At 48.6% G+C, this 25,971-nt stretch overlaps 9 protein-coding genes and 1 non-coding gene across 10 annotated transcripts; 6 read left to right on the top strand and 4 right to left on the bottom strand.

Moving 5' to 3' along the window:
• Nucleotides 1–1,091: 1,091 nt before the first annotated feature.
• On the top strand, nucleotides 1,092–1,895 carry BKA67DRAFT_527581 (uncharacterized protein; the record flags this gene model as incomplete). The annotated part of the gene is made up of 1 exon (XM_046098869.1): nucleotides 1,092–1,895. One exon carries the CDS (start codon nucleotides 1,092–1,094, stop codon nucleotides 1,893–1,895), a length of 804 nt encoding a protein of 267 aa, XP_045951514.1.
• A 297-nt stretch (nucleotides 1,896–2,192) lies between these two features.
• On the bottom strand, nucleotides 2,193–3,451 carry BKA67DRAFT_664848 (uncharacterized protein; the record flags this gene model as incomplete). The annotated part of the gene is made up of 4 exons (XM_046108459.1): nucleotides 2,193–2,241; nucleotides 2,295–2,359; nucleotides 2,457–2,714; nucleotides 2,771–3,451. The coding sequence occupies 4 exons, from the start codon at nucleotides 3,449–3,451 to the stop codon at nucleotides 2,193–2,195; spliced, it is 1,053 nt and encodes a 350-aa protein (XP_045951515.1).
• A 2,173-nt stretch (nucleotides 3,452–5,624) lies between these two features.
• On the bottom strand, nucleotides 5,625–7,364 carry BKA67DRAFT_527506 (amino acid/polyamine transporter I; the record flags this gene model as incomplete). Its single annotated transcript, XM_046098862.1, has 4 exons — nucleotides 5,625–6,080; nucleotides 6,140–7,026; nucleotides 7,083–7,154; nucleotides 7,202–7,364. The coding sequence occupies 4 exons, from the start codon at nucleotides 7,362–7,364 to the stop codon at nucleotides 5,625–5,627; spliced, it is 1,578 nt and encodes a 525-aa protein (XP_045951516.1).
• Nucleotides 7,365–8,408: 1,044 nt separating this feature from the next.
• BKA67DRAFT_586711 (uncharacterized protein) lies at nucleotides 8,409–10,238 on the top strand. The gene is made up of 5 exons (XM_046104270.1): nucleotides 8,409–8,612; nucleotides 8,671–8,983; nucleotides 9,036–9,715; nucleotides 9,764–9,895; nucleotides 9,943–10,238. Exons 1-5 carry the CDS (start codon nucleotides 8,517–8,519, stop codon nucleotides 10,192–10,194), a joined length of 1,473 nt encoding a protein of 490 aa, XP_045951517.1. The 5' UTR covers nucleotides 8,409–8,516; the 3' UTR covers nucleotides 10,195–10,238.
• Nucleotides 10,239–13,505: 3,267 nt separating this feature from the next.
• On the top strand, nucleotides 13,506–15,728 carry BKA67DRAFT_586713 (major facilitator superfamily domain-containing protein). The gene is made up of 3 exons (XM_046104271.1): nucleotides 13,506–14,228; nucleotides 14,284–15,004; nucleotides 15,055–15,728. The coding sequence occupies exons 1-3, from the start codon at nucleotides 13,914–13,916 to the stop codon at nucleotides 15,624–15,626; spliced, it is 1,608 nt and encodes a 535-aa protein (XP_045951518.1). The 5' UTR covers nucleotides 13,506–13,913; the 3' UTR covers nucleotides 15,627–15,728.
• A 404-nt stretch (nucleotides 15,729–16,132) lies between these two features.
• Nucleotides 16,133–17,236, top strand: BKA67DRAFT_696761 (uncharacterized protein). Its single transcript, XM_046109357.1, has 2 exons — nucleotides 16,133–16,370; nucleotides 16,441–17,236. Exons 1-2 carry the CDS (start codon nucleotides 16,158–16,160, stop codon nucleotides 17,131–17,133), a joined length of 906 nt encoding a protein of 301 aa, XP_045951519.1. The 5' UTR covers nucleotides 16,133–16,157; the 3' UTR covers nucleotides 17,134–17,236.
• Nucleotides 17,237–18,491: 1,255 nt separating this feature from the next.
• BKA67DRAFT_527583 (uncharacterized protein) lies at nucleotides 18,492–19,628 on the top strand (the record flags this gene model as incomplete). The annotated part of the gene is made up of 1 exon (XM_046098870.1): nucleotides 18,492–19,628. The coding sequence occupies one exon, from the start codon at nucleotides 18,492–18,494 to the stop codon at nucleotides 19,626–19,628; it is 1,137 nt and encodes a 378-aa protein (XP_045951520.1).
• Nucleotides 19,629–21,423: 1,795 nt separating this feature from the next.
• On the top strand, nucleotides 21,424–23,224 carry BKA67DRAFT_541996 (uncharacterized protein; the record flags this gene model as incomplete). The annotated part of the gene is made up of 3 exons (XM_046101026.1): nucleotides 21,424–21,429; nucleotides 21,908–22,613; nucleotides 22,668–23,224. 3 exons carry the CDS (start codon nucleotides 21,424–21,426, stop codon nucleotides 23,222–23,224), a joined length of 1,269 nt encoding a protein of 422 aa, XP_045951521.1.
• A 517-nt stretch (nucleotides 23,225–23,741) lies between these two features.
• Nucleotides 23,742–24,404, bottom strand: BKA67DRAFT_595939 (glutathione S-transferase; the record flags this gene model as incomplete). The annotated part of the gene is made up of 2 exons (XM_046105238.1): nucleotides 23,742–24,329; nucleotides 24,366–24,404. The coding sequence occupies 2 exons, from the start codon at nucleotides 24,402–24,404 to the stop codon at nucleotides 23,742–23,744; spliced, it is 627 nt and encodes a 208-aa protein (XP_045951522.1).
• A 1,202-nt stretch (nucleotides 24,405–25,606) lies between these two features.
• Nucleotides 25,607–25,677, bottom strand: BKA67DRAFT_t189. The gene has a single exon. It is a non-coding gene; the product is annotated as a tRNA-Gly (tRNA).
• Nucleotides 25,678–25,971: the final 294 nt, after the last annotated feature.

The following is a 25,971-nucleotide window of genomic DNA, read 5'->3' on the forward strand; positions in this document are numbered from 1 at the left end:
GTACGGTCGCGAGGATTGGGATGAGAATGCCGGATAATAGTTTTGGGCTATTCTCGGCCCGAACGAGCCGGTGTAACAAGTCAATGCTGTACAAGCACAGGCGAGCAGGGTCTTATTTGGCCAATTCGACAAACTAGTGTTCCACTGCTTTGGCATCTCGCAACGCCCCCTGGCGACTATGGTCTAATAGGCCCAGAACCCCAAATTCCTTTTTAGATAAATGTATAAATTTTCATCCGCGTTTTTTGGGCTGTCTCGATATACCAATATGGGACACCGGACAGCCGGGTATGGGTGTATTCGGGCCGCCGGTGAAATGGACAGGCACAAACTATACATCACTCTCATCAGACTAAATGGCAGTATGGATGGGAAATGGCGTAAGAATGTTCGCACGATACGGTCTCGCCCGCAGGAGCCGCACCGGGAGCCACCACAGGGTCTTTAGACGTTGTTTTGAGGCTTGGACAGAGTGGCGTATTAATGAGGTCGGAGGAGAGGGGGACTAATGCAGGATGGAATTCCCCCATTCCAAATTGCCATAAAGAAAAAGGAGAGGTTTGAAGATAATAAGTCGCTCCTATAACTCAACATCGCAGTCTCCGCAGTTGACACGACCGTCTTGCATATGTGGAGAACCCGTTGCTCAGCGCGGGTGCGGCTTCCTCTTCGTGTTTTAACTTAACATGGTCTGTGCCGCGGCGCAGGCACAGCCCATGCTGATTAACTTTCGTGGATTATGTACGGATCTGTACCAGGTTGGCTTAATCTTAATTTATTACCTTAAATTCAGAAGGCTCAGCTATTGGACAGTTCAACCCCACAGGCCGCACGCGCTGACTTGTGGGGGCGGCAAGGGGGGGGGAACTTCCTGTGCCCTGAGCCCACGACAACCCCCTTACCTGACTCTTAAGACTGGGTACTCTTCAAGCACCCAGATGTCTCGAACTTTGTGAAAGGGCCGCGGCATCGGCATCGGCATCAGCATCAGCCTCAGCATAAATCCAAGACCCGCCTAATAAGGCACGGGTATGTCACTCGTTACACTGTAATTTGAACTTGTCATTCGTTTCTTTTTGAGGCGGGGCGCGATGCGTCCAACCACATTCATTCGACTAATCTTGGTCGCCGCGTCTGCGTCGCCAGCGGTCGTCGCAAGCGGCGGGACCTCGATCTGGGTGACGCCGCACGACAGCTTCTCGTCATCAGTCGGGGTGCTGGGGTGCAAGATCGACACGGACCGGGTCGCCTACTGGCCCGACGCGGTCTCGTGCAGCAACATCTGCGTGTCGGTCGCGTATTCCGGCCGCAGCGTGAGGCTGCTCCGGGTGGACCAGTCGCAGGGCGCCCACGACATCTCCTACGACGCCTGGAACTACCTCTACACGGGGCACTCGGCGCTGGACCAGCCGGCGGCCGGGGGCGCGGTGGAGATGGAGTATGTTGATCTGGACGCGTCGGACTGCGCAGACTTGATACATACCGATGGGAGCAAGCTGCCGCTCAGCGCATCGAACAGCATGAATTTCCTCGCGAGCTGCCTAGACTCTGAAGACGGTGACGGCAACTGGGTCGGCGATAATTACGTGCTTTACAATATTCTCGATTCGCTGTGTTCGTGGGGATATGACGAGGAATGTACACTCGACTGGCCAAATGCGAACCAGGCGACCTGCAAGAACCCACTGGGTACGCCGATCGCCCTGACTTCGGAACCTGTCTACAATATCCGTTATCCATCCGGGGAAAAAGTACTTGCATCGACGGGACAAGTCGTGGATGACAATGCTAAGAATGGCAATGCGAGCGGTCGAATCTCGATACGAGGCCGGGACTTGGTAATTTCAGCGGTTTCTGTTTCACTGGGATATTACGCTTTGGACTCTTTTTTGTGAATTCATTTTTGGATATGTACTACTTTGTTAGATATTTTTGTTCAGATACCCCCGAGTCCTTCGGTGACAATGTAACCGATATCAACCTGCAAGATCTTGCCTGCCTCCAACGCCGGGCAAGTACTGTAGAATATAAATCATGAGAACGCATTACACCCGATTTTATTTTAACATCTTCTGATGAACAAGAAGTCCCTAGAGGTTTTTTTAATTTTTCAATTAAAGCTGAATGATAACAAGGAAAGCAGAGAGAATATTTTAGCCCCAGATCACATGGTCGCGGAGTCGCTGTTTGGCTCACTTGGGTGCAGAACGTCTGGGCCATTCACCAGTATGTCCAAACGGCCTCAGTGTCATTGTCAACTGCCGAAATCCCCCACATTAGGATCTTGAACTTACTTGTATTCACTGCCCGATGATCTGAACGAAACTCCAGAAGTTGTCTTCAATGATTTGACGTGGGACTATGATTGGTCAGTGTTGCTAGTCCGCCACGCTGAAGCCGCTGCTGGCCTTGAAGCAAGACTTTGGAAGATGAAACCATAATGGGGAGCCTCATACCTCGCTTGTAACAGTTTGGGGCTGAATCAGACCCTTAGCCATGTTTGCGTATGATGGTTGAGGCCGTCTGCGCAAACTTCGTCGCGGCAACGCTTCACTCTCCGGCTCGTCGATTCCACACTCATAACCTCCGGTATCAACTTCAGCAAGTCCCTCGTCTTCACATGTGGATGGTGCATCTGCGTTGAATAACTCTGGTTCCTGACGAAATGGTTCAAAAGTGCTCTTGGGAACTATCAGTCCTACGTATTGGCTAAACTGCGTTAGGTTAACAACTAGTCACTGTGAAATTTCGACGAACTTGAAAGACTCACGCTTTTGGGGTTGATCGAGTAGTCATAATTAGGATCCTCTAGCTTGGTTTTTTTAGGATGAGCATCACCTTGTAGGGTTCCCAGGCCATCCGGGTGGCGGCGTTTGCTTCCGCGTAAAGCATCACCTTTTTCGTTGTTGATTCCATCAATAAGTGGAGACAAGCTTGTTGAGTGATTGCTAGTGTTTTGTAACGTCCCGGTTGCAACCGCGGTGCCGGATATTTCCGCCAGAGAGACGCTGGGAGTAAGATCACTAGAGCTAAGAGATGAGACACGTCTATAGTTTTCCAAACAATGGCCAAATGCGGCACCTGTTGTAGATACAGCCGCCACTCGGAAATTGGTACTCAGCAACTCCACGGCAGATAGAACTTGATCCAAACCATGAAATGGTGATGGCATGTTGTCAAGAAAATCTGGCTGGACTTGAAGCGATGGCAGAACGTCTTCAAGCTCGTTAAATAGGTTCTGCTTGGCCGTATTAAACTCGTCGCTGGTCTTCTTGATCTCCTCCAAGAGAATACGTAAGCGAGGAGAGTGATCTTCCTCGAATTTAGCTCCGTAAGAATGACACAGCTGCTGGATCTTGGTCTTGATCAAGGTTTTGATCAAATTCGAAGCTTCGTCTTTGACACTCAGGCCTTGGCTGTACTGAGGGGGTTCTGCGGGCTGACTCGCCATAGCTGTATCGCGAGCCAATGCAATGAGGCTCAGAGATCGGGGAAACGGATCAGGAAAGCCGGGGTCGTAGGAAGGAAGATTTGAAACAAACCCGAGTAGCTCTGCGATGTACGTCCAATGCAAATTACCCGATAAGATAAGATCGCCAGGTAGGGACTGTTGCTCTCGGCGGCAGCAGCAAACCGTCTACCACCACTAAAATACACCTACCCGTCGAGTGGAACTCATCAGCTCATGACGTTCCAAGTAGCGTTTCCGAACCAGGTACTACGGGAAGCGGCATCTTTTCGCGCCTTCCAGATACTAGAATATCCACCAAGTGTAAGTTCTACATTTGTCGCTCATGCCCAACGTGAACTGGAACATGCCTGCGGTTACATGCATACCGCATATATGAAAACGTCATGGGCGCGTGTGACTACTTTGTAGTAGTACCAATTTCATAGGCAGCTGTGGAGTAGCAGAACATCGGCAGAGTGACTAAAGTCTAATCTATTGACACCGAATACTGAGCAACAGCAGTCTAGTCGGCTGATGAGCATATATGACAAAGAAATACCTTCATGGTGCCCGAACTGTTCATGTCAAGACACAAGACTATTCGACGTAATAGCGCACTGTCGAGTTCATTATGGATGAATCTTCTTTTTTTTTTCCTTGTCTTTTTCTTTTTTCCTTTCCAGGTTCTTTACACCACTTATATTCCTAGCCGTTCCTCAGTTGTCTATAAATAGTATCTTCCAACACAGGGCGGGCAGTAGATTCCTGTTAGTAAGCTAATCTGTGTCGCAAGCCTTGTCGGCAGCTCTCTGCTTATATTATTTGCAACATTTGCGCGCACGTGTACGTAAACGCGAGTGCACTATCTCCACTGAAGGGTTTGGTGCTTTTAATGTGATATCAAATGGTTTCATATGGCCACTCTTTCTATAGCGATAATTCCGTGAATCAGGATCAGAATATGAATGAAACGCTTCGACAGGCTTAACCGTGGTGAGCAAGCCGTGGTCCTCTAGCTTGACATCCAGTTCGGCTCATTGCATCGCCCATGAGTCGGTGTACTTTACGTTGACCAAAGCGTACTTCAGCAACCGGTGGAGTGTGGCCGTCGTGTCTCTGCTGACATATTGTTCTACTTCCGCGCGGAAGTCCCGAAGCCTTGTGTTGATGATACGTATCTAGCATACGGCCTTGCCTAGATTAAGGGCCTCCCACAACTTGCCGTATGAATGACAGACGCCCAGTGCAGCTCCCTTCCCTGCTTTTCACCGGCATCCTGAGACATCCGTTTCTCACCCCGCCACTAGTGCGGGCGAGCTCCTGAAATTGACCCAGTTGCAGACCTGTATGACTGCGGGAGGAATCCAATTCGGCAATCAAGCACGGTCCGCTTATATCTTCCACCATACCATGTAAATGTAGGAGAAGCCGATCGAAGCCGATCGACTGGTGGGTCTGCAAATGGCCGGTTTCTCCACGACGCATCAGAATATTATTATGATGGAGGTAGCCTGGTACCGGGCCACCTGTACATGGAAAAGCCATGTTGGAAGCATCCATCAGATGGAGTTGAAGAAGTTGGTTGGAAGGATCAGTATAGTAGGTAGAGAATATGACCTGATTGAACCGTCTTCTAGGATATAGACAAAAGCTCGCATCGCTGGGATAGATAACAAGCAGAACAGTGAAATCTTGGCGGAGTATCGAGTTTATGGAGCGATACAACTAGCTGAGTGCATGCGCATAAGTTTGTATGTCCAGCGACCCAAATGCATCTTTCAAGTTTGCTTATTCATAAGACCGGCGACACAAATATAGACCTTCAAAAAAGCACCTCGTGGACTGTAACTTGATCAGTGGTACTAAGCCTGTATTTTCGGGTTAGTGTGGAACATAATAGCATGATCTGCGAGTCGATTTGCATCTCTGAAAGATCAATAAACTTTACTAACCTAGGTGGCTTTAGTACACCACTGGGAAGTCAACATAATTGCGCAAATGTCACGTAGGATGCATGAAATGGAGCGAACGATGTAAGACTATTCCAAGGCTTCAGAGTTAAAGAGCATCTTATTGCACTATGTATACTCAGGTGGGAATTAAAAGTAAGATCTTACCCTTATTAATGGATATGGTCCGTGCAACAAGGCAAATGATCTTTCCTATGGTCTTTCTAAAGGTGCTTCAGATCAACCTTCCGATACCGTATCACCTCAGTACCATTTTCGTCCCTGATACGATGCGCCTCGATCCGGTATCCACCAATCGCTGGCCAGATCTTGGTCCAGCAGACCCAGTATACGCCACCGAGGAGAAGGACGCCAACACCGACAACTGGGAACACGAAGTACGGATATCCCTCGGCATTCCAATCCCCATCCGGAGGAATAAATGGAACCAGTGCGAGAAATATGTTGGCAAGAAGGTAGAGAACCGTGATCGGTAGATATGAGTGCCATGGTGATGACCAGTTCTCGGATTTCTTCCAATGGAGGTAGATGAGACCTGCTGCGACGAACCCATTGATCCACGCTCCAGGGTATGTGTACAAGTCGACAATGAAGTTATATGCTGGACCAGCGGGAGGCGCCACCAAGATGATAACTGTAACAATCCAGTGCAACAAGAGCTTCACACCGCAATGTTAGTATCGAGACAACCGAGGAAGAGAGATAAGAATATACTCACAGCGGGAGCTGGTGCATTGAACGGTTTGATGGATGCCCAGAATTTGCTAAATGGCAACAGGCCTTCTTTGCCGAACTCCTGATTCAGACGGGCGTGGGCGAAGCTGACGGCGAGCACATTTCCTAAGTTGCTCAAAGCCACAAAAGTGGGTAAACTGCGCGCGGCCGCACTGTCGCCAAAGACATTGCGGAAGAAGACGCCAGCGACAATGACTTCGGACGAAACGAGGTCCTCCTTGGAGATGGCCGCAAAGTATGCCACATTCGCAAGCATATACAGAATCGTGACACCGCCAATGGCGATGGGGGCCGCGATTGCCAACGTCTTTTTCGGGTGTCGCAATTCGCCAATGACATAGTTGGCATTCTCCCAACCTTTGTAGCTGTAAATGATGCGGAGGAGAGCTTGTGCGTAAGCGTATGCACCGCCTCCACCCCAGCCATCACCACGATAGAATGTGAACGCATCGTCAAAATTATGGGGGTCTGGGACAAGCCGATGACCGGCCAAAGCAGCGAATCCGGAAAATACTATGAAGAGCAGTATAATGACCTTGAATACGCCCAAAACATTGACAAGTCTCAGACCCCATTTGGGGAAGATTGAGTGCAATGCAACAGAAAAGGTAATGCACGCAATGCCAATGCCGCGTGCCGCCCAGCCGTCCGGCGCAGTGCTCCCAGAGGCGAATAGGATATAGCGTCCGAAAGCAAGAGAATTACCGGAGGAGAATCCCAAGAGGATCATTTGCGAGGCCAATACACATGTTGCTAGGTATCGAGGATGTCTGTAGACTCGTTCAAGATAGTTCTTCTCTCCGCCGGATAGTGGGATAGCCAGACCAAATTCGAGAAACACACTCAGCCCACAGAAGGTCAAGATGCCGCCTAGTAAGGAGTCAGTCATGTAAGCGATCATCGAGCACATTTAAATCCTATCTTACCAATTAACCAAAGGATCAAAGACACACCCACAGATCCTGTTGCAGCGAAAATACCAGACGGTGTCGAAAAGACTGCCTACTGTTAGCGACATGCTGGCCCGTGTCTGAATGTGACCTACTTCCGGTTCCTATCATCTTGTTTAGGATTAAGAACACTGCTCCCGTAATGCCGATCTTCCTCGACTCATCGTATGCCTGCACAATCTGACCGGTCTCGGATGAGCCATCTTGGGTCCCATCCTGCGCAACTGCGCGGATGTCGTGGTCGGAATCCTTGGACATGGTGCGCAACAGCGGCGTTTCCTCACTTGCGCTCTGTGACGACATGGCGAAGGGGAAGGCCGCGCCCTCGACGGCTTTAAAGGCGCAACTTATATATATGAGTAAATACGACCACCCAGAGCTCAGCTGAACCCTAAGCTCCTTGTAACCCAATAAAGTGGAATATGAGAACTTCGCAATAGTTGCCAAGCAGTGAACAACATTCGACTTGTCTTGGCAAGGTCGTCTAAGGCGTTATAGTCACAGGTTGTCTCACCATGGCGACATGGAACAAGATCCCGTGTACGTAAAAGATCTTGGATATGCTCGGCGCTCCCGAAGAAGTTTTCACAAAGTCGTTGGGATGTGCGACAGTTTTGCTGGTTGAACCAATGCCCGCACCAGCTCACAGCACTCGCAATGGTGAGCACTGAGCACGCAATCGTCGTACAGTGGCTGGCTAGCACCGATGTGATCGCCAGCAAGCCGCGACGAGCCGCTGCAGCCAGGGACCAAGCTACCCGCGGCTCGGCACCTGCCTAACGAAGTCTGGTCCGAATTTATTGTTCCCTCGGCACCAGATCTCGATGTTGAATGCAAAGCCCTTGGCTTAATAGAATATTATCACGACATGAAATGAAGAAAAGTCGACATTGAAGCCGACTTGAGAAGGTCAGATCAGCTGTTCTGCAGGCGGATGTTGAGAATCTCATGTTCATTCGCCCCGCATTGTGCCTGGTGTTTGGGGTTGGAGTGAGGTGCTATTTTCTCATCGCAATGTTGGCAGCAACATTGCGAGGGTATCTAGTACAATATCGGCTCAATGCTCTATTGTTATAAGTAACCCTGCTCGTCAACAGTAGAAGATTTTACAAAAGCGACATGAGAACCCTTGTTTTTTTCATGCTGCTGATGGGTAAACTTCAGCAGGGCATAGGGCTGAGGCGTGCATCAAGGCTGCCTATTGCATTTATGCATGTCCAGCATAAATGCTGGATCCATCGAGGTTTGATTGGTCCTAGAATCCGGCTAGCAGCAATGATGACAGTTATCAGAGCTCAGCCCGGGAACACCTGGACGTGCTCACGTAACAGGCCTTGCCGCGAGCCCCCACTAACCTTACTTCATCAAATAGAGTTTCCAATGCAATTCGCGAAGACCTGAGCATTAGTTATGCTTAAAGCGTTTGAACGGATTCCTCTTCAGTCGTCGCGGGGTGGCTCTGAAGGGGGTGATTTCGTGTGCGTGGAAGCTTGGCATGATCCCAATGTGAGTTTGTGTCAAAAGAAAGTCCAGCCAAGAACTGATTCACTCATACGAACATAAGGATGGGACACCTAGCTTCTCCAAGCGGCGCTTGGAAACAATTGAACTGGAGGATTGGGCATGGCAACGAGGGCAGTTCACCCCAGATCTTAGCTATGTGAATAGCACAAATGAAGGAGCTAGATTAAGAATCCTGTTTGCACAGTCCAAATCACCCTTTCGACCAATAGTCCCGAGCGTTCTTGTATCAGACAAGATTCTTGAGGCACTACAACTGCCGCGATGCTCTTTCGCGTCCTATCAGCAACCTTCTGGCGTTTTTTCATCCCACACTTATCCTGAGGGTTGCTCTGTGGAACAGTGCTCTCGACTTAGTATGTGCAAGCACAAACTGATGACCGAGGCACGGATACTAACACTCTACAGGCTTGGTTCTCAGAACACCTCAGAAATGGGAAATGTCCACTGGTGGACTGATTGTCACTCATGATTTCGAGTCGGGGATGACGACGGCGCTAAGCATAGGGCTTGCATTTGAGCTTGACAAATGCGCATCCGCTGATGGCTCTCTACAACCATCGCCAGCGCTCGGGGCCTTTTTTGATCAGATCGAAGAGTGTGAACATCTCTGGGGTAGTCCACTCTTGTTGCCCAGCTTGTTCCTCGTTGCCCATGTGCAACGTGTTAGGACTTACATCATGGAGGATTTGAGCAGGCGCATCGTGGCTATCGAGCAAATTGTTGGTGTAACCAACGCAGGCCAATCACAGAGGCGATATTACGAACCTCGGACGCATCCCGCTTATCGTGACGATCAAAAACTGTTTGTCGGTGAGCATCTTCAGAGAGACCACGCCAAGAAACTGACTCAAACAATCAACAATCTCTCCACATGGATCATTTTCACCAAACGGTCACCTTACTGGGACATTGAGGCGGTCAAGTTTATACGTGGAATTCTAGATGGCAGCGAGAGATTGAGAAACTACCGAAATATTTCTGCCCAGGCTTTTCGGGAGACCTTGGACTATGTACAGAATTACAGTGAAGCTAGCCTCGAGGTTACACAAACGTCCGAGGAAAGAATGAAGCTCCAGCTAAATATTGTACGTCATGGATAATGGTGAAAAGATGAGACGAGCTGACGTTATTAGCTTTATACGGCTGTCGCGCAAGACGATGGCCAGACGAGTGCTCGCTTGGCAGCTTCGGCTGGTAAGGATAGTACGTCCATGAAAATCATTGCCTTGATAACTGCGGCGTATTTGCCTGGAACGTTTGTTGCTGTAAGTCAGACTGACGAAATTTGACTTGGAGGCACTAACATAGACAGACCTTGTTCAGTATGGGGATGTTTGACTGGCGAGGCAGTTCTAGCGACAGTGGGGATGGTGCACCGATGAGCTTTGTGTCTCCCAATTTCTGGATCTATTGGACAGTCGCAATACCGTTGACAATACTCACTCTCATAGGTTGGGCTACATGGTGGAGGATCGAGGAGCGACGATTCGTTCGCGATATTCAGCAAGCTGTGCAAGACAAGCCATCATCACAAAGCGGGAATGGTACATTAGAAGTAGACTAACTAGTTGATTTGAGAAGACACCGTTGGGGTCATTTTTATGTTGACTGATGAAGAACATTGCGATATCGTGATATTGGAAATGTATCGTGAAATATGTAGCGGTTGCGATATGATCATGACAATAGATGGAAAAGTCCTTGCGTTGCCAATAACAAAATTTCTTATAGGCTGGTGGTGGAATACGAGCTCGAGAGAACGTGTCGACCTTCCTTGTGGTGGCGTCGAGAGACCTCTGAAAACGCGAGCCTCCAAGTTATCTCCCGTTCATTCCACGCTATAGACTAGATAGTGCTACGTGTTCCAATTTTTTACCAAATTCTACATAACTATTGTGACTTCGTTGATGCTCACAGAGTCCAAGATGTGCCCTACCAAGATGTGGTGCAGGGTGATAGTGTACAACAATTCCTGGGAAGAACTTGAAGCACTTCACGTAATCATCTGCGACCACCGCCTGACATCCAGACCTGCCACAACACTCCGTGTAGTTACAGTATATGAATCACTAGCTTGAAGTAGCCTCCGAGTTCCACTCTACCAATTCTGGCAGCGGGCTTCCTCGTCTTCATCCCATCGGGGGCTTTGCATTAGGGTCGGGCTAAACCATCGATCCTCGATATTTGCAGAAGCCTGAACAATGCGTTGACCGAGATGAGAAACACCATTCGAGATTGCACTTAGCGTTATGGAACCTTAAATGGGCACTTCTAGCTGGAGGCAGAGGCGGTAGGAAAAAAACACCAGGCCTTGGAGACGCATGGCGAGTACGCGCACTGTCCAGGGATGGCAGGCGGAATCTAGTGACGACATCGGCTACACAGCAGAGGGCAATATAACAGCGTATGCAGCAGAAACGAAATTTGGATAACAGAGCCTGAATTAAGAGAACTTTTGAATGAGATGGGCAAGGGGTTCAGTTTGAAGGCCATAGTTACGAATATGAGCTTGGCGGCAATTCGAATGGGAAGGATCGCAGACTATCTTGAATGATCAAAGAGCGCACCAAAGGGTGCATTAAGCAATTAATGATGCACAATATACACGTCAATGCGTCCCTTTTAGCGTATCTCAATACAACAGTGAAGAGAAGCGGTATCTACTATTTGTTGAAGCTAAGTTCTTCTCGGCACGACTAAGCGTAGCTCCTATCCCACCTATTTCACTTGGCCAACGTCCTCTATCTCTTCGGCGGGCTTATGAGTATTAGATCTTACGCGTTTTATAGTAATCTTTGTTCAGATTATAAATGTATCATGGCTTTTAGCATAATGATATTCAAGAATAGAAAATTTAGGATCTGGAGGCGGCAGAATGTATGCCTCGGAAGCAATAAGAAGGCCGGGCAAACAAAATGCGGCGCTAACAACGGCTTGAGAAGCATCGATTTGGGGAACTATTGACTTTATCAGGTACCTGTCTGCGCAACTGTTTCCAGCTATACCGCTTGAGTATCTCACCTTAGCCTCCAAACCATTGAATACAAGTCCATCATCGATGGAACGGCCTACTGGTGCAACTTCCTTGCTGAGTCACGTACTTGATGACCAACAGTAGCAGTAATCGTTGAGATGAGCGTGGATGCTCAGGTCTTTTTTTTTTTTCCTTTCCAATGACCCCTGTGTAGAAACGGCGCACGAAGACGGGATGCACATGAGACTTATGGTTTTCTAGATTGGACCAATGTATGTGCTGTTTTCGGTCAGATCCAGCTTCGTGAATTGTTGGTAGGAGTTATGCATGTGTGAAAAGCCCCGTTGATAAACATTTTCGAGACTTCAAAGGGATATATGCCGGATGACAGGACTAGATCTCAGCATGCAGATCAAATGTAACTGCCCGATACTTTCTCCAATGAAGTTTCGGACAACAATCGGCCAGCCAGTTTCCACCGTCCGCTCTGCCATTCTAGGTCTGCTCTGTTATCTTACCAATTGAACACCTCTGCTTCCCGGAATACTATATAGCAATAATTGAGACGTAGCTAGTTGCCGTTGAATGGAATCATTGTCAACGAGGGGGTTCAATCTCGATCTCTATCTATGAAGTTGCCGTATGTTCTTGCACCTCGTTCTTCCCTTGACAGGTATTTGCCTATAGTATGGAGTTTGCATAAACAAACTTTCTAGAGCCATTCTTATCGCACTGGATATGCGAGTAAGAAAGTTTTAAGTCCATCTCGAGCCATCTAATTCTGGTTTTCTTTCGTGGGGTTGATCACAGACTACAACTGCTCCGGCGTCGGAGAACAGCACATCCCAGCTTGAGCAAACATACTGCCTCTTGATTGACAATGAGACATGAGATTACACGATTTTTTGAGCCAAAGGACTTTATTTGACACTTTCGCTTCGTTCAAATACCGTGATACTATGTACATAATACCTAGGTTGAAGCTCTCCCAACAATCGGTCCTTAATAATAGTGCTTCGCCAACCATCCTTGACATCAGATTGGCATGCTCGATGTTGTCAAATCCACTCCCACCCTGCATTGCCAGCCGAGATAACAAACCGCCTCAAAGACTCTTTCAGGCTTTCCCGATGCAGTAAGCATTTCGAATATCGCTTCCCAAACAAAGTGACTGCTTGGATGAAAGTCCCAGCTACACGCCCTGCACTGGAAGGACGGGAACCCTCCGCTGAAGGTGGGTTTCCCCACTGCCTGTCGGCTTTAGCGCGCGGATCTAGCCGGTTCACGCTATGAAGGAGATCAACCTGGACAGGTAAGTGGGCCGCTGAGTGAACGGGGGTTGCTGACACCATATTCGGGCAATTAATCAAAAACATAGTACGACGCCCCATACGTTGGTGACGTGTGTTGCGTATGCTTGTCTCACCATCAGTTACTGACTTACTGGTAACAAGCGACTTCAACTATTGGGCCATGCGGGGGGAGATTCGTAGCGTCGAGGATTTCTCCCTCATTAGTAGTAAATATATTGTCTGAAGAATGAGGGTTGAAATTTAAATGGATCTCTTCTCCAGCTTGGCAGCTTGGCATCTCTTGATTCAAATTCGGCAAAGATTGCACGGCTTCGATGCATTTTTGGATTCCCGGTAGTTTACAAGGCAGGTCGTCCCCTGGACTATATCCCCAAACATGACAGGGATTATAAGAAGTGTTACTGGGGTCGCTTTTTCTCTATGTATGCACATTAGCAAAAAGGACAAGCGGCGAAGTTGCCTGAAATTCCGTGCCAGGGTATGACTAAGCCGGTTAGTGCAGACCCGTTGCGTATATCATCCCCGCGATGGACGGTACGTTCCCTGCGTGCCTCCCACATACATGACTGTCAATTAGGAGGCGTTGGAAGATGATTCGAAACGTGTTGTACAATAGCGACATGAAGGAAACTTTAGAACTCATGTACGCTACCGTTCAACCTATACCAATGTTTCTAGTTTATGGAAAAAGTTCTTTTCGTTATATAAATTCTATACTTTCTTTTGACAACCCATAAAGAATTGAACTGGTAATCGTGATGGTGTTCAGGAAGAAATTTGGATGAAAGTTCTAAATCATTCTGCTGCACAACCCCCGCAGAGCTGCATGCTCGTTTCTGCAACACACACGCCACCAAAAGCTGCCTTTGGCTGGTTTCTTCGATTTGCCCAAACGATTGACCAAGTTTGACCTTCCGTTCCAGACTGCATGTTACTGCAATTTCTGTACTCGATCTCTCACTGAGTTTTGAGATAAGGTGGTCAAAGGCGCGCACGATGGGCCCAACAAACGGGGGTCCCAGCCCTATACCAACGTTGCAACTTTCACGAATGACTCAAGAGAAGAACGACGCAGAGTTGTCGAGCGAAAGCAATCCACGAGATCCAATTCAGAATGGAATTTTCCTTGTCCCAAAACCATCCGGAGATCCACAAGATCCATTGAATTGGACATTAAAAAGAAAGCTTACCATTTCTTTCACATTATGGTTCGCACTGTTCATGAGCTATTCTAGCGCATTCAACGGCCAGATCCAGATCGCCCAACAAGCTACTCTTTACCATAAGGCAGTGGTCGAGATCACCTACTTTGTGAGCTGCGCCTCTCAAAATCCGCATGTTCTGGCTAACACGTCTCAACTTTCAGAACTCAGCGACCTCCGGTGGTCTCGCAGCAGGCTGTTGGGTATGGTGGCCACTGGCGAAGAAGATCGGTCGTGGCGCCGTTATATTCTGGGCGACTGCTGCTGTTCTCGTGACGCAAATTTGGGCTTGCTACATGCGAGGTCCGAGCAACTATAACGGCTTTATGGCTGCCAAGTTCTTCATGGGCTTCTTCGGACAGAGTTTGGTCATTCTCGGCCCGCTCTACGTCGTCGATTTGTTCTTCCTCCACCAGCGAGGTCGCGCTTTTAATCTTCTCGGGATTGCCATGAACATTGGTGCTTCCGCCGGCCCGACATTTTCTGGCTTCATCACTGTTAGCCATCCTTGGTATAACGAATTTTGGTGGACCATTGGCGGTACTGCTTTTGCGCTCGTGCTGATCTTCCTCTTTGTTGAGGAGACAACGTGGGACCGTACGTCCGGCGCACAAAACCATCGTGCCCAGGGCACATGGTTACGAGGAAGGCTGCAGACGTTCTTTTTCGGAACAAGAGTTGTTAAACGTCCAAGCGGAAAGGAATTGGTTACTGCCTTCGTGGTTCCGTTTAAGCATGCTATTTCCCCCGTGCTCCTGCTTTGTGCTGGGTTTGATGCAATCACGTTTGGCTTTTGGGTAGCATTGAACGCCCTTACGCCCGTGTGGCTTCAGCAGCCCGCCAAGATTGGAGGCTATGGCTTTACAGTCCTCGAGAACGCTGCATGTAAGTTGCCCCCAGGCCAGCTTCCTTTACTGGGCTAACACGCCCACAAGTCACTACGGTCCATTGGATGACGCTCATTGTCAGTCAACTCTATGGGCACCTCTTATCGGACCGAATTCCCATGTGGCTATGCGCCCGCAACAACGGTATCTGGAAACCCGAGTTTCGACTTCACGCCCTTTGGATTCCAAACTTCATGCTCACCCCTATCGGTCTTGGTCTCATTGGTGCTTCGTTGCAGTACCATCTGCATTGGGTCGTGATGGCTATTGGAAATTTCCTTGTCACTTTTGGTGCATTTCAAGGAATTCCAGTGACGATGAATTATGTTTCCGAATCATTCCGCAAGTCCACGGTCGAGGCCATCATCCCGCTGAGTTCAATGCGCTTGTTCTTTGGTCTCACAATCAACTTTTACATCAACCCGTGGATTTCTGCGATGGGTATCGGTTGGGTTTATGGGCTTATGGCATTTTTATGTGCTGGATCGTTTGGCTTTTTAGTTATAATCATGTGGAAGGGACACGCCCTTCGTGAAACCTCACCTTTCCATACTGCCGCGTCCGAGGAGGGCGTGAAAGTCATATCGAAGAAGCCAGAGAACCTGACAATGACGGGATGATAGTGGAGGTAAAAAGTTAATTGTTCAGATCTATTGAAGTACTGGAGGTCTTGGTCCGTCTGATTACTACTACTACTACTACTACTACAGTATAGATAATGCCCAGATGCATTTCAAAAGCATATTCCAAGTCACCACCCCGTTTTCGAACGAAAACTACAGGAGACTGAAAACGACACATAACATGGTAAACCCCGGCTCTAAATATCCCGAGGGCCTGAGTATTTGTGACGATTTCAATATGCATGGTCAAGGGTATCCTTGCACCACTTCCTAACGACTTTGCATTAGCTTGTATAGCACATGGACATATGTACCAAGTATGGACCCTGGAATGAGGGAAATCTGCACCCTACTTGATGGACCCTTGCTATGCGACCACTGATACTCATGAATTTCCCAGCTAAATTTCGTTCTACCCACCAACACGTCGCCCCCAGTTCTTCAATGTCAAATCTGCCCTAGAGGGTTACCAACAAATCTAGTTTCTTACATCGCTGGACATTGTCATTGTAGATAATCACTGAGAAAATGACCGCCGCTGGTCTTTTCACTAATTCGACGCCGACGGTCGCTTCTCATGAGATCGTGGTTGGTGTGACTACGGGACATGTAGGATCCAAGAACAAGAACGTTGGTTGGTTCGCCAAGACGGAACCTGTGATACAACCAGCCGCTCGGGACCTTCTCGAAAACTACTCCGGCATACCCGCGGAGAAGATCGTTGAGCATGTACTGGCAATTGTAAGCGGTCCGGGAAACCCCCTTGAAAAGTCTCGATGGTGTCGCGCCAAGCTCACCATCATGTGCACAGCGCGACCAGGCATGGGAGGTCAATGCCTATCCATGCATCGGGCAGTTCCGCTTCCTGGACCTCAGCATGATGCGTCTGGACATCTACCCGCGGATCCTCGAGAAATTAAAAGCGGGGGGCAAATTGCTAGATCTCGGCTGCTGCCTGGCCCAGGACATTCGAAAACTGGTCGTTGACGGCGTGCCGGCGGAGAACCTATATGGCGCCGAGTACGAGGCGCCGTTCGTAGATGTTGGCTATGATCTGTTTAAAGACCGCGAAACTCTCGGGGCGCATTTCTTTCAGGCGGACTCGCTCGACGACGACCCGGAAACCCAGCTGAACAGATTGAAGGCCAGCATCGATGTCATACACCTGGGCATGGTGTTGCATGTGTTCAGCCGCGAGGACCAGCTGATTACCCTCAGTCGCTGTGTTGAGATCTTGAAGCCGGAGCCGGGTGCCCTGATCGTCGGCCAGGCAGTCGGTCATGCCGAGGGAAAGGCCAGCCCGGCCCACGAAGGTGTTATCAGCTTCAAGCACAGCGATACCACCTTCAAGCAGCTCATCCGGGAAGTTGAAGGGGCGACAGGCGCAAAGTTTCGAGTCAAGGCGGATCTGGATCAAGGGCTGGGTGTTGGTGACGGCAAGAGAAGGTGGGATCTTGACGATAAGACGAGGAGGCTGACTTTCGTTCTGGAGCGAGTCGCTTGAGTCGACTCTCGTTGCGTATCATGTAGGACTTCGGCTATCGCCATATGAGCTCGACGTAGAATAAATGGCAAGGCCAACGGCGTGGGCAACAGTCATGACATTGATTCATGATCATAATGGCAAGACTTGGTTGCTTCGTGGTTTAAAAAGTTTCTGTCTTACTGGCGTGAAGGAACTCGTCGCAAACGGACTTGACTGATCGATGAGACGGCATTGACCTGCTTGAGTATATGGTAATTAGCAGCGTGGGCTCGCGACCTGATAAGGCTACCGTAACCGATGCAAGCGTTGGGGCATCATTTCATCCGAGATACAAGCCATGCGCTTACATCTTCGTCCCGCCGCTACGTGCAGCCAAGATGTCGAGGGTGGATTGTACAACTCACTCGAGCTAACCCTGAACCGGTGGGTTCGTCACAGAAGCAAGTCGCATTGGCCATGGCGAATCGGCATCGAGAGTAACACAGATGTGAGGTCTGCGCTATATGTGGGGGTCGGACTGCACCTTTGAGCATTGAACGCCTTTCGGAACTGGATACATGGCGTGACTAGGATACCACAGTTCATATATGGTATCTTGATAAGAAGTGATCTGCGCTAAACTAACCCCACTAATGGTAGGTTTCCCTTTATAGAAGTCGCACTAACCAGACGCCTGCCGCTGTCTATAGCGTGCCTATAGTTTATTTATACCAGTGATTGTTTAGATACTAGGTTAACTGCTTGAAGGTTTCCTTCCGCGGTCCACCACCGTTCTGCTTGGCTTTCCATAAATGGAACTGGATTTGGGGCTTTAGGTGGTCCGAATGCGCATACCGCTTCTTTGAGGCACTACTCATACGATATTGTACGTACTGCATCGTGCAAAGGCAGCTTGCAGTGTTGTGCGACCTTGGGCCAGTGACCGTTTCTCAGTGCGATATGAACGCTATCTCAGTATGTACCGGGGCTGAGGTAGTACCAACGAGACCAATTGCGTAGAGCGCAATCTTCCATCGGGTATATTAAATCGGGACGAATCGGCGGGGATGCTGACTTGCTTCTATATAAAACCTCGGTTTGCACAGGAAGACGTGTGTGATTAACACGCTGTTGTCGTGGTGGTCGTGTGTGCGTACATGGGGAGAACGCATTGCACCTGGCGGACAGCTGTGTGTGCATGCCTGAAATCGGCCCAGCGCTGTGGTTCGAGGTTCAGCGGACGATGCGCGGGGCAGAGGCGGCCCTGCAGCTCCCAAAATAAATTTCTTTTTTTCCTTGGCTGGTTACTGCGGTTAGTGACTTCACGGCCCGCCTCTGCCTCTCCCTCTGCCTCTGACTCTGAGAAAACAACCAGCGATCGCCACATCTCACTCAACATGCCAAGCCCACAGGCCGCCGCGGGCACTCTGGATGGCCTCAGAACGCTTGTCCGGACATCGGCGACCCTCATCAAGCAGCTCGAGGAAGTCGTCCACCAGAGCGCCCTCGGAAAAGCAGACGCGGCCGCCCCGCCATCGCCGTCGACTGCCCCGCCACCATCCGTCGATGCCTTCTCGCTCGCTCACGATTCTGCCAGTCTGATCCGCGCCCACAGCACCAAGCTTTCCCTCCTGATCATCAACGAACCCTACACACCCTCCGCCATCGCCAAAGTTCTGCAGGAGCTCGTTGCTGGGCCCGTCCCCGGCATCGCATCCGCGGTGCAGGTCTGCGCGGCCGATCGCTATACCGCCGTCGTGCGACAGGATCTGGCATGGAGGTGCTATCGGGTGCTGAAGGAGCTGCGGGGCCTCGTCGAGATAATACCGCTCGACGGGAGGGTCCTGTCGGCCGAGAAGAAGGATGGCGCGAGGGGCGACAAGGGGAGCCTCACTGCGACCGGTGTGATATGGTCCGCGTGCGACGACGTAATACTGCTCAGGAAGCTGGGAGTCGCCGGTCTTCTGGTCAAGAAGGTCCAGCAATACCGCGACACGCTCCAGGACGTGCTGGATGAGCTGAAGGAGTGGAAGGAGGAGGGCGAGGAGCAAGAAGAGGACGACGCCGATGAGGTCGAATACGTGTCCAGCCAGCTCGACACGACACATCTGACCGATCAGGATATGGTCGACGACCTGATGAACACCCGCCACATACCCCGCGACGACCAGGACAAGATCGGTCAAAGGCTAGAGAGCTGTTTGAAGCGGTTGCGGCTTACAACACTGCTCTACACCGCAGTGGTGAAGCGACGGTTCAAGACGCTTCCACCGCTTCCAGGCAGCGAGCCAACATCGGTGGCAAAGAGGCTGGACGAAGTTCTGGCGATCCTGAAGCAGTTGCCAGATCATTTCAACGATCTGGCTTGCGCCTTCTACGAGTTGGAGCCAGATGCAATCGACCAGAACATGGACACGTGTTTCTTTGACGCTTTTGCCGCGTCCGAGATGCTCATGAAGCCCTGGGACGGAGACAAGGACGAGTTTACCGAATGGGCGCAGAAGTTCCAAGTCAGCATAAAGAAGCCCGACTAGGATTATCTTATATAGGCATAATCCTACCGTGCGACCATGAAATATGTCTCGCCTGATTAAAAGCTCGATTGGACTTTTCCTGCACTTGTCATGAATGAACAAATTTCCTGATTCTCGATCTGCAAAGTACATGAGGCAGTTTGCTCGTCGATTCTCGGGGTACCAAATCTAGACTAGAAACAAACAGTCGGCCACATTAACACGATACCGAGAGCTGTAACATACGACAAGCGCTTCTGGGTGTCCCGATGGAAGTTCTGAGCTGAGCCGTTAGCTCGTCATCGTTTTCATACCGCAAAAATTGTGTAGTTGACCCATTCGGCGGATTTCATATCGAACCTACGACATTATAAATAAAGCCCCTTCGATGATATAGACATAGGTAGGTACGATTGCATCTAGTCTGGTTATCTTTCACAATCAGCCAAACCGAAGAAAGGTTTACACTTATTGGCCATACATAGCACGATAGTTCTTCCCATCGCTGCTATAACGGGCGAAGATTGATTTGAGCGTCCTGGTCAAGCCTCATGGCTCAACGACGGCACCCCGAATCACCACCCTTCCTACAAGTTCTTAGACAAGAACCTGGCTTGCTAAAATATTCAATTAGGGAAACGCATTAGAGTCTCTATTTCTCTCTATTAGTTCTGCTATATCTTCGTACTCAAGATTTGCCACAAACTGCCCGAGTCTTTGCTGGTCACACATAGAGTAACATGAGCTATATACTGGTTGAGGCAAGCTTCACAGAGGAATATAGTAAGTGATAACCAAAGAAAATGACACCGAATCGCATTGTCTTGTTTTCCTTCGGCAGACGTGGCCGTTTGCAGATACTGATTTCGTTCAGAGCAACTGGAGGATCCGCCTGACAACGAGCTACCCAGGCTCTTGGACCCCTCAGATAACACGGGAGGAGTGGGTGTAGTCACTAGGTTAGAGTATCTTTTAGTCTCTAGCGGGATTGGGGGACCCCCCTCCCCTTTGATAGTTATTCACCACTCTTCCGACCAAGTTACTTTTTCTGGTTGTCCTCGGTCAATTTGTAACTAGCACAATACTGACCTCTTTGTGAAACACTATCATGTTATAATGTGGGAGTTCCCGGCATGTACAACAACAAGATTCAGCAGACATATCCAAGATTTCGAGGAGATATTCACTACATCTTTTGTTCTTTAAAATGCTAGTCAGTTGTAACACGCAGTACATTGTACAGCAATCAAGAAGCTTTGTTTCTATGGCAACTCTAATTTTTCATGCCACCATTTCACGGATTCGCATGCAGAGATATGCAGAAATGGTGACTTGATGGCTTGTCGATGGGTCGCCCACCTTTCTAAAACTGCCAATGATAACTCATGGGTCCCTATACTTTGTTAACATGTCATAGGTTACCTTTGACTTTCATCTGTCAATCGAAAAGTCCTTCTGCTCTTGTGTGCTTTCACCCATATGGTATCTGCTAATAAATAAATTGACACACGACAATACGTATCGGAGAGTAATCAAGTGAGTGCCCAACAGGAAGGCAGTCGGCTTGCAATTATTTGCATTATTCATGACATTTCATTGAATAACGATCTTATCTTCAGGTGCCTTTATCTAGCCTTTACCTATCAACAATGTTTCGATATAAACGTCGAAATGGTGGGTAGGACAATTCGTGAAGGCCGCCACTTTGTAATATGCATTCACTAAACTACGAAGAAGTCTGAGATATGGTAGAAGACAGGTTGCTAATTCAAGCAAAATGCTGATGCTATGAGCTGAGACCATTAAGCTAGTAAATATGCTGGTAAATTATGAGCTTATATGCAACTTCCTGACCTTGGTGTCGATGAATTGGTCTCCCCAACATATCTCCATTGCCGCCTGTTACCTTCGAAATTGCTCTGGCAACCCTTGCTTATAGTAATCACACATAAGCACCTGCTCATATTTAGAAATGGAAACACAGGCTAATTCTAATTGATTATAGGATGAGGATAGCACATGATCTTTCCTGGTTGCTAATTGAGAAAGTGTTTGTCGAAGTCGGCTTAAATAGGAAACAGAATAACACTGGATCATTGATGATTGATGGTTTGAGCAATTGCCGCGTCGCTCTTTTTGTTGCCCGGCAGCAGTACTACAAACGACAAGTGAATTTCGGTGTTTTGCTGTGGCTCAGCACCAGCAAGCTCTCCATCCCAACATAGAAATCGTGAACATAGTTTTTCACAGCCCTGCCTTGTAACGTTTAATTACCACCCTTAACTGCTTGTCACATCTAGTCGCCGAAAATTTACATCGACAAGCACAGCACAGCCGCAGCTATAGGCGCGGCTGTCACCGAGGTTCCATCGCACCACAGATCCTTTCATGAGGACGGTGATCTCGAGCTGCACGTGGGAACGGGCACCGCCAAGACTTCCTTCCAAGTTTCTTCCCTTGCATTATCCCAAGCTTCACGTGTCTGGAAGCGCATGCTTTATGGCAGCACCGGTGTGAAGTGGGTGGATTCCAAGCCTAGCAACGGCAGTGAACGGGTTGTCAAGCTTGAGGAGGACAACGTCGGTGCCATGGAACAGGTTCTAGCCTGGCTTCACTATGACTATGACTACGAGCCCGAGCAACCTGATGTTACCTTCTTGTACGAACTCACTACTCTCATTGACTACTATGACTTATTCAAGGTAGTCAAGCCCATGATGACAAAGTGGAACAGCTACCTAAGCTGCCTTGTTGCTGTCAATGGTGTCCGCCACTTGACAGCCTGGAACGATAAGGACTACCAGATCAACGTCGAACTAGACGTCGACCTCTGCAACAGACCAGCCATTCTGTGGGTCGCTTGGGCTTTCGGCAGACAAGACATCATCGATACGGCGACAACTGGAATCATCAAGACCTACAAACTGAACGAACAAGGTGATCTAGTCAACTACAACAATCAGCCATTCGCAAAAGATAAACATCTCTACGAGGTTGATCTGGAGGGTGAGTCATCCATTCAGTTGTTGTGCAATCCCTTCGAAGACTGACAACTCGTAGCTGCGATACCCGTTGTTCGTCTTCAGGTTATCGAGAAAATGCTGTTTCCCTACCGCAGAATTTACGACGAGCTCTCCCGATTCCCAATCTCACGCACCAAGGATGAGTTCCATTGCATGGTTGGCCACAGCCGGAAGTCCCGGGAACTCTGCGAGGACAAGCTTCTTGGCTCACTCGTCAAGTGGCTTCGACGCGTGGGATGGACTCACCACGAGCTTGACAACGTTTACGAACATCACATGAGTGTCGATGCTATTTACCACAACCTCGCATCCATCACCCTGTGCGGCTGTGAATCGAGTTGGAGGGATCACTGGGGCTGCAACCCGAATACATCTCTCCGAGCTGCGCTGGTGTGGGAGCACAATATTGTTCCGAGTGTATTGAGTTCCGAAGAGAAGGAGAAGCTCAAGAAGCGACGAGAGCTATGGAATTATAAGCTCATAATGGACTCGGGGTCAAGTGCAGTCTCGAGCCCTGCCTCGGCACGAGTTCTAAGTATTTCGCCATCCGAGTCTTCTAAGAGCATTTCCGACAGTAGTTCTGATGGTGATTAACGGGTCACATACTGCCGGTATTTTATAGAGGTGAAGAACTGATATGGTATTTATTGCTTAAGTAAGCCTGACAAGGTAACTCCACCAAGATTCACAAAAGGTTTTCACCAGCTCTAATCTCCTCCAATCTGACTGTGATTGCCCCTCTTATCCGATATCGTGCTGCTCGCGTTTTACTCAAATCATATATTAACGCCAGAAACTTTAGAGAGACATTGCTGTGGAAGATATTCGAAGTTAATGGTGAACTTCTTGAAGTTTTGCGTCCCACACTTGATCATATAGCCAGCCATGCCCAGTGAGCATATAACATTGAAACAAGAACGACTGCTTTCCTACATCCCAAACACGTTGATGTTGTATATCATCAATAGGTCAATGGTTTATAGCTGCTTGCAAGATACATGTATCATTCATTTTTGATACACTTCTGTGGCTATATTCATGCATTGAGTATACATGCACAACAGATGTTATGCAGCTCGATATATATATAGCAGTTGTTATGCCAAAGCGCTTACACCGAAACAGTGGCGCCAAATGGCGTAAGAGCGTCCTTGCTAGCCTTGCGACTATCCATCCTTGCGAAATAATCTTCTACATTCTTGCGACCAGGTGAAAGCACCCAAGAAGCAGGGCCCATGATCATCATCTTCAACAATCCGTAAAAGTGGATATCGGCTGCAGAGAAGCGACCGCCGCAAAGCCATGTTCTTCCCTCTAACTCATCATCCAGGAGGTTCAGGAACTGATTAATGATGACTTTCTCGTTGGTTTGCGCGGATGGGGTGGGAATGCGGTTGCCCTTGTAAAAGTCGATAGTCGCCGGGTCGTTGCGGTACCATGAGATCACGGGCTGAGCAATCTCCAGATCCATTCGTCGCAGCCACATGCGCGTCTCGGCCTTTTCCTCCGGGGTCTCCCCAAAGAGGCTCTTTCCACCCTTGGCGATCTCGTCGAGATACTCGCAGATGGCCGTGATCTCGGTCAGGACAAAACTGTCTGATATGCGCAAAGCGGGCAGTTCACCGCGAGGATTGACATCCCGGCGATAGGCGAGCCTCCTGTTCTCGAGAGACATGATGTCGACTTGTTGAACGTCGAACTAAAGGCCACCACGTTCGAGGGCAAATATTCTCACCACCATAGGGTTCGGTGCTTGCGCATCATATAGCTTCATATTGTTATAAATTGTTTGGAAAAGGCGTTGCTGGTATATTGAACTGACTGTGATAAAAATGGTAATTCTGTCGATGGTGGAAGAACAGGTTTTATTGTACGTATCTTATAGTCTTACTTAAACAGACCCAATGACTCGTGGTGGACGGCTTGGCGGCGTCTATCCTCGACTGTTATCAATCGCCATGCACCACCTGCAAGGCTTTCAACCATAAACCAACTCTGTTGAGTCTAAGTACTAGAGACCATGACGTCAAGTCAGTATATTTACTTAACTTTGGTCCCTGAAATATGCACAGTACGGAGTTTATGTCATGGCAACAAGTTAATATCCGGACGCACGCTCTCCTTTGCATATTTGGCAAAGGAAATCTCCACTATAAACTTTGCCAATACTAACTAAACCCGTTAGCGCAATAAATTGGAGGTTGCAAATAGGCGGGTCTGTGGAAATGGCACTCCGCGGGCCCGAATTGCGTCCAACATTATTGGTCATCTGCCGCCGAAAGTATCCTGCAGCCCCACTACAAAAGCCTACTCTGGGCTTTGAGAGGAGATATAGGCGAGTGCATGAAAGTGGAGATCGCTATACGGTGATAAAGAATGGCTTCTGACAGATTCACTGAGAACAGACTTGGCTGTGGTGCTCCACACCCTAAAAAGTTTCCCGACGTGAGGACGGGAATCTAATATGCTGGTCGATACTGCCAACACTGCACTCTTCCTGGGCTATGTTTGCTATTATGAATGCTTACTTCATCGATGCAGTTTTGTTAGGACACGACAGGTATACCAGAATTCGCTTTCATCCGTTATTTAGCAGGGAACTTAGGTTAGATTACTGGCTAGGCTCAATTATATGGCTTTCATATTTACAAAAATCCCTATGGCTACGGATGCAACAGCTACTTATTCTTTCCGAGTTCATCATGTTGCCGCACGTTCGAGTTGCATCGATCTAACTGGGCCCTATTTCAAAGTATCAGCAAACAGTGATACCTATCGTCCATTCTTTACATAATAGCACAATCCTAACAAAGCCAGTTATCGCTCCTGTAGCTGTGCACCAAGATTATACATAAATGGGGTGGCTCGTCACTTTCGACGACTGCTTCCTAAGAAATAAGACGAACTATAAGTGATTCAAAAATTAAAAATGAAGTTCCAGCTAACAGGCGAACTAAACAAACTTCTTGACAATTTTGCACTAGCCGCGAATCGAACGCGGGGCCCATCGATGGCAACGATGGATTTTACCACTAAACCACTAGTGCTTTACTAATCACGTGATATTTTCTGATCGAATTGAACTTATATTAGATTAACTCTTTCCACCTAGCAATTCTTACTGTGACCTTTTAATTCGGTTACTTTAACATAGGTAATGTTTGCTAGCACTGCCTTTATCTCTTTCTTCTTTTCCTTGTTGGCAATATATCCTCCGTGTCTGTGTTTCTAGGTGTATTTGGACACGAGCCACCCCAATGTCGTAGCCATGGCGCAGAGTAACTATATACCGGAGATTCATTATGGGAAAGGCGCCTACTCATGATGCACCCTAGCTATCT

Source organism: Truncatella angustata, assembly GCF_020726525.1.
Source record: "Truncatella angustata strain MPI-SDFR-AT-0073 chromosome Unknown BKA67scaffold_12, whole genome shotgun sequence".
Lineage (NCBI taxonomy): Eukaryota > Fungi > Ascomycota > Sordariomycetes > Amphisphaeriales > Sporocadaceae > Truncatella > Truncatella angustata.

What these genes read in the sequence shown, in the direction of transcription:
- BKA67DRAFT_586711 (XM_046104270.1), top strand. Translation starts at nt 8,517, where the DNA reads ATGCTTAAAGCGTTTGAACGGATTCCTCTTCAGTCGTCGCGGGGTGGC. An exon ending in TGAAGCTCCAGCTAAATATT is followed by an intron (nt 9,716 to 9,763) that starts GTACGTCATGGA and finishes TGACGTTATTAG; the next exon opens with CTTTATACGGCTGTCGCGCA. An exon ending in TGCCTGGAACGTTTGTTGCT is followed by an intron (nt 9,896 to 9,942) that starts GTAAGTCAGACT and finishes TAACATAGACAG; the next exon opens with ACCTTGTTCAGTATGGGGAT.
- BKA67DRAFT_696761 (XM_046109357.1), top strand. Translation starts at nt 16,158, where the DNA reads ATGACCGCCGCTGGTCTTTTCACTAATTCGACGCCGACGGTCGCTTCT. An exon ending in TTGAGCATGTACTGGCAATT is followed by an intron (nt 16,371 to 16,440) that starts GTAAGCGGTCCG and finishes TCATGTGCACAG; the next exon opens with CGCGACCAGGCATGGGAGGT.
- BKA67DRAFT_586713 (XM_046104271.1), top strand. Translation starts at nt 13,914, where the DNA reads ATGGGCCCAACAAACGGGGGTCCCAGCCCTATACCAACGTTGCAACTT. An exon ending in TGGTCGAGATCACCTACTTT is followed by an intron (nt 14,229 to 14,283) that starts GTGAGCTGCGCC and finishes CTCAACTTTCAG; the next exon opens with AACTCAGCGACCTCCGGTGG. An exon ending in AGTCCTCGAGAACGCTGCAT is followed by an intron (nt 15,005 to 15,054) that starts GTAAGTTGCCCC and finishes CACGCCCACAAG; the next exon opens with TCACTACGGTCCATTGGATG.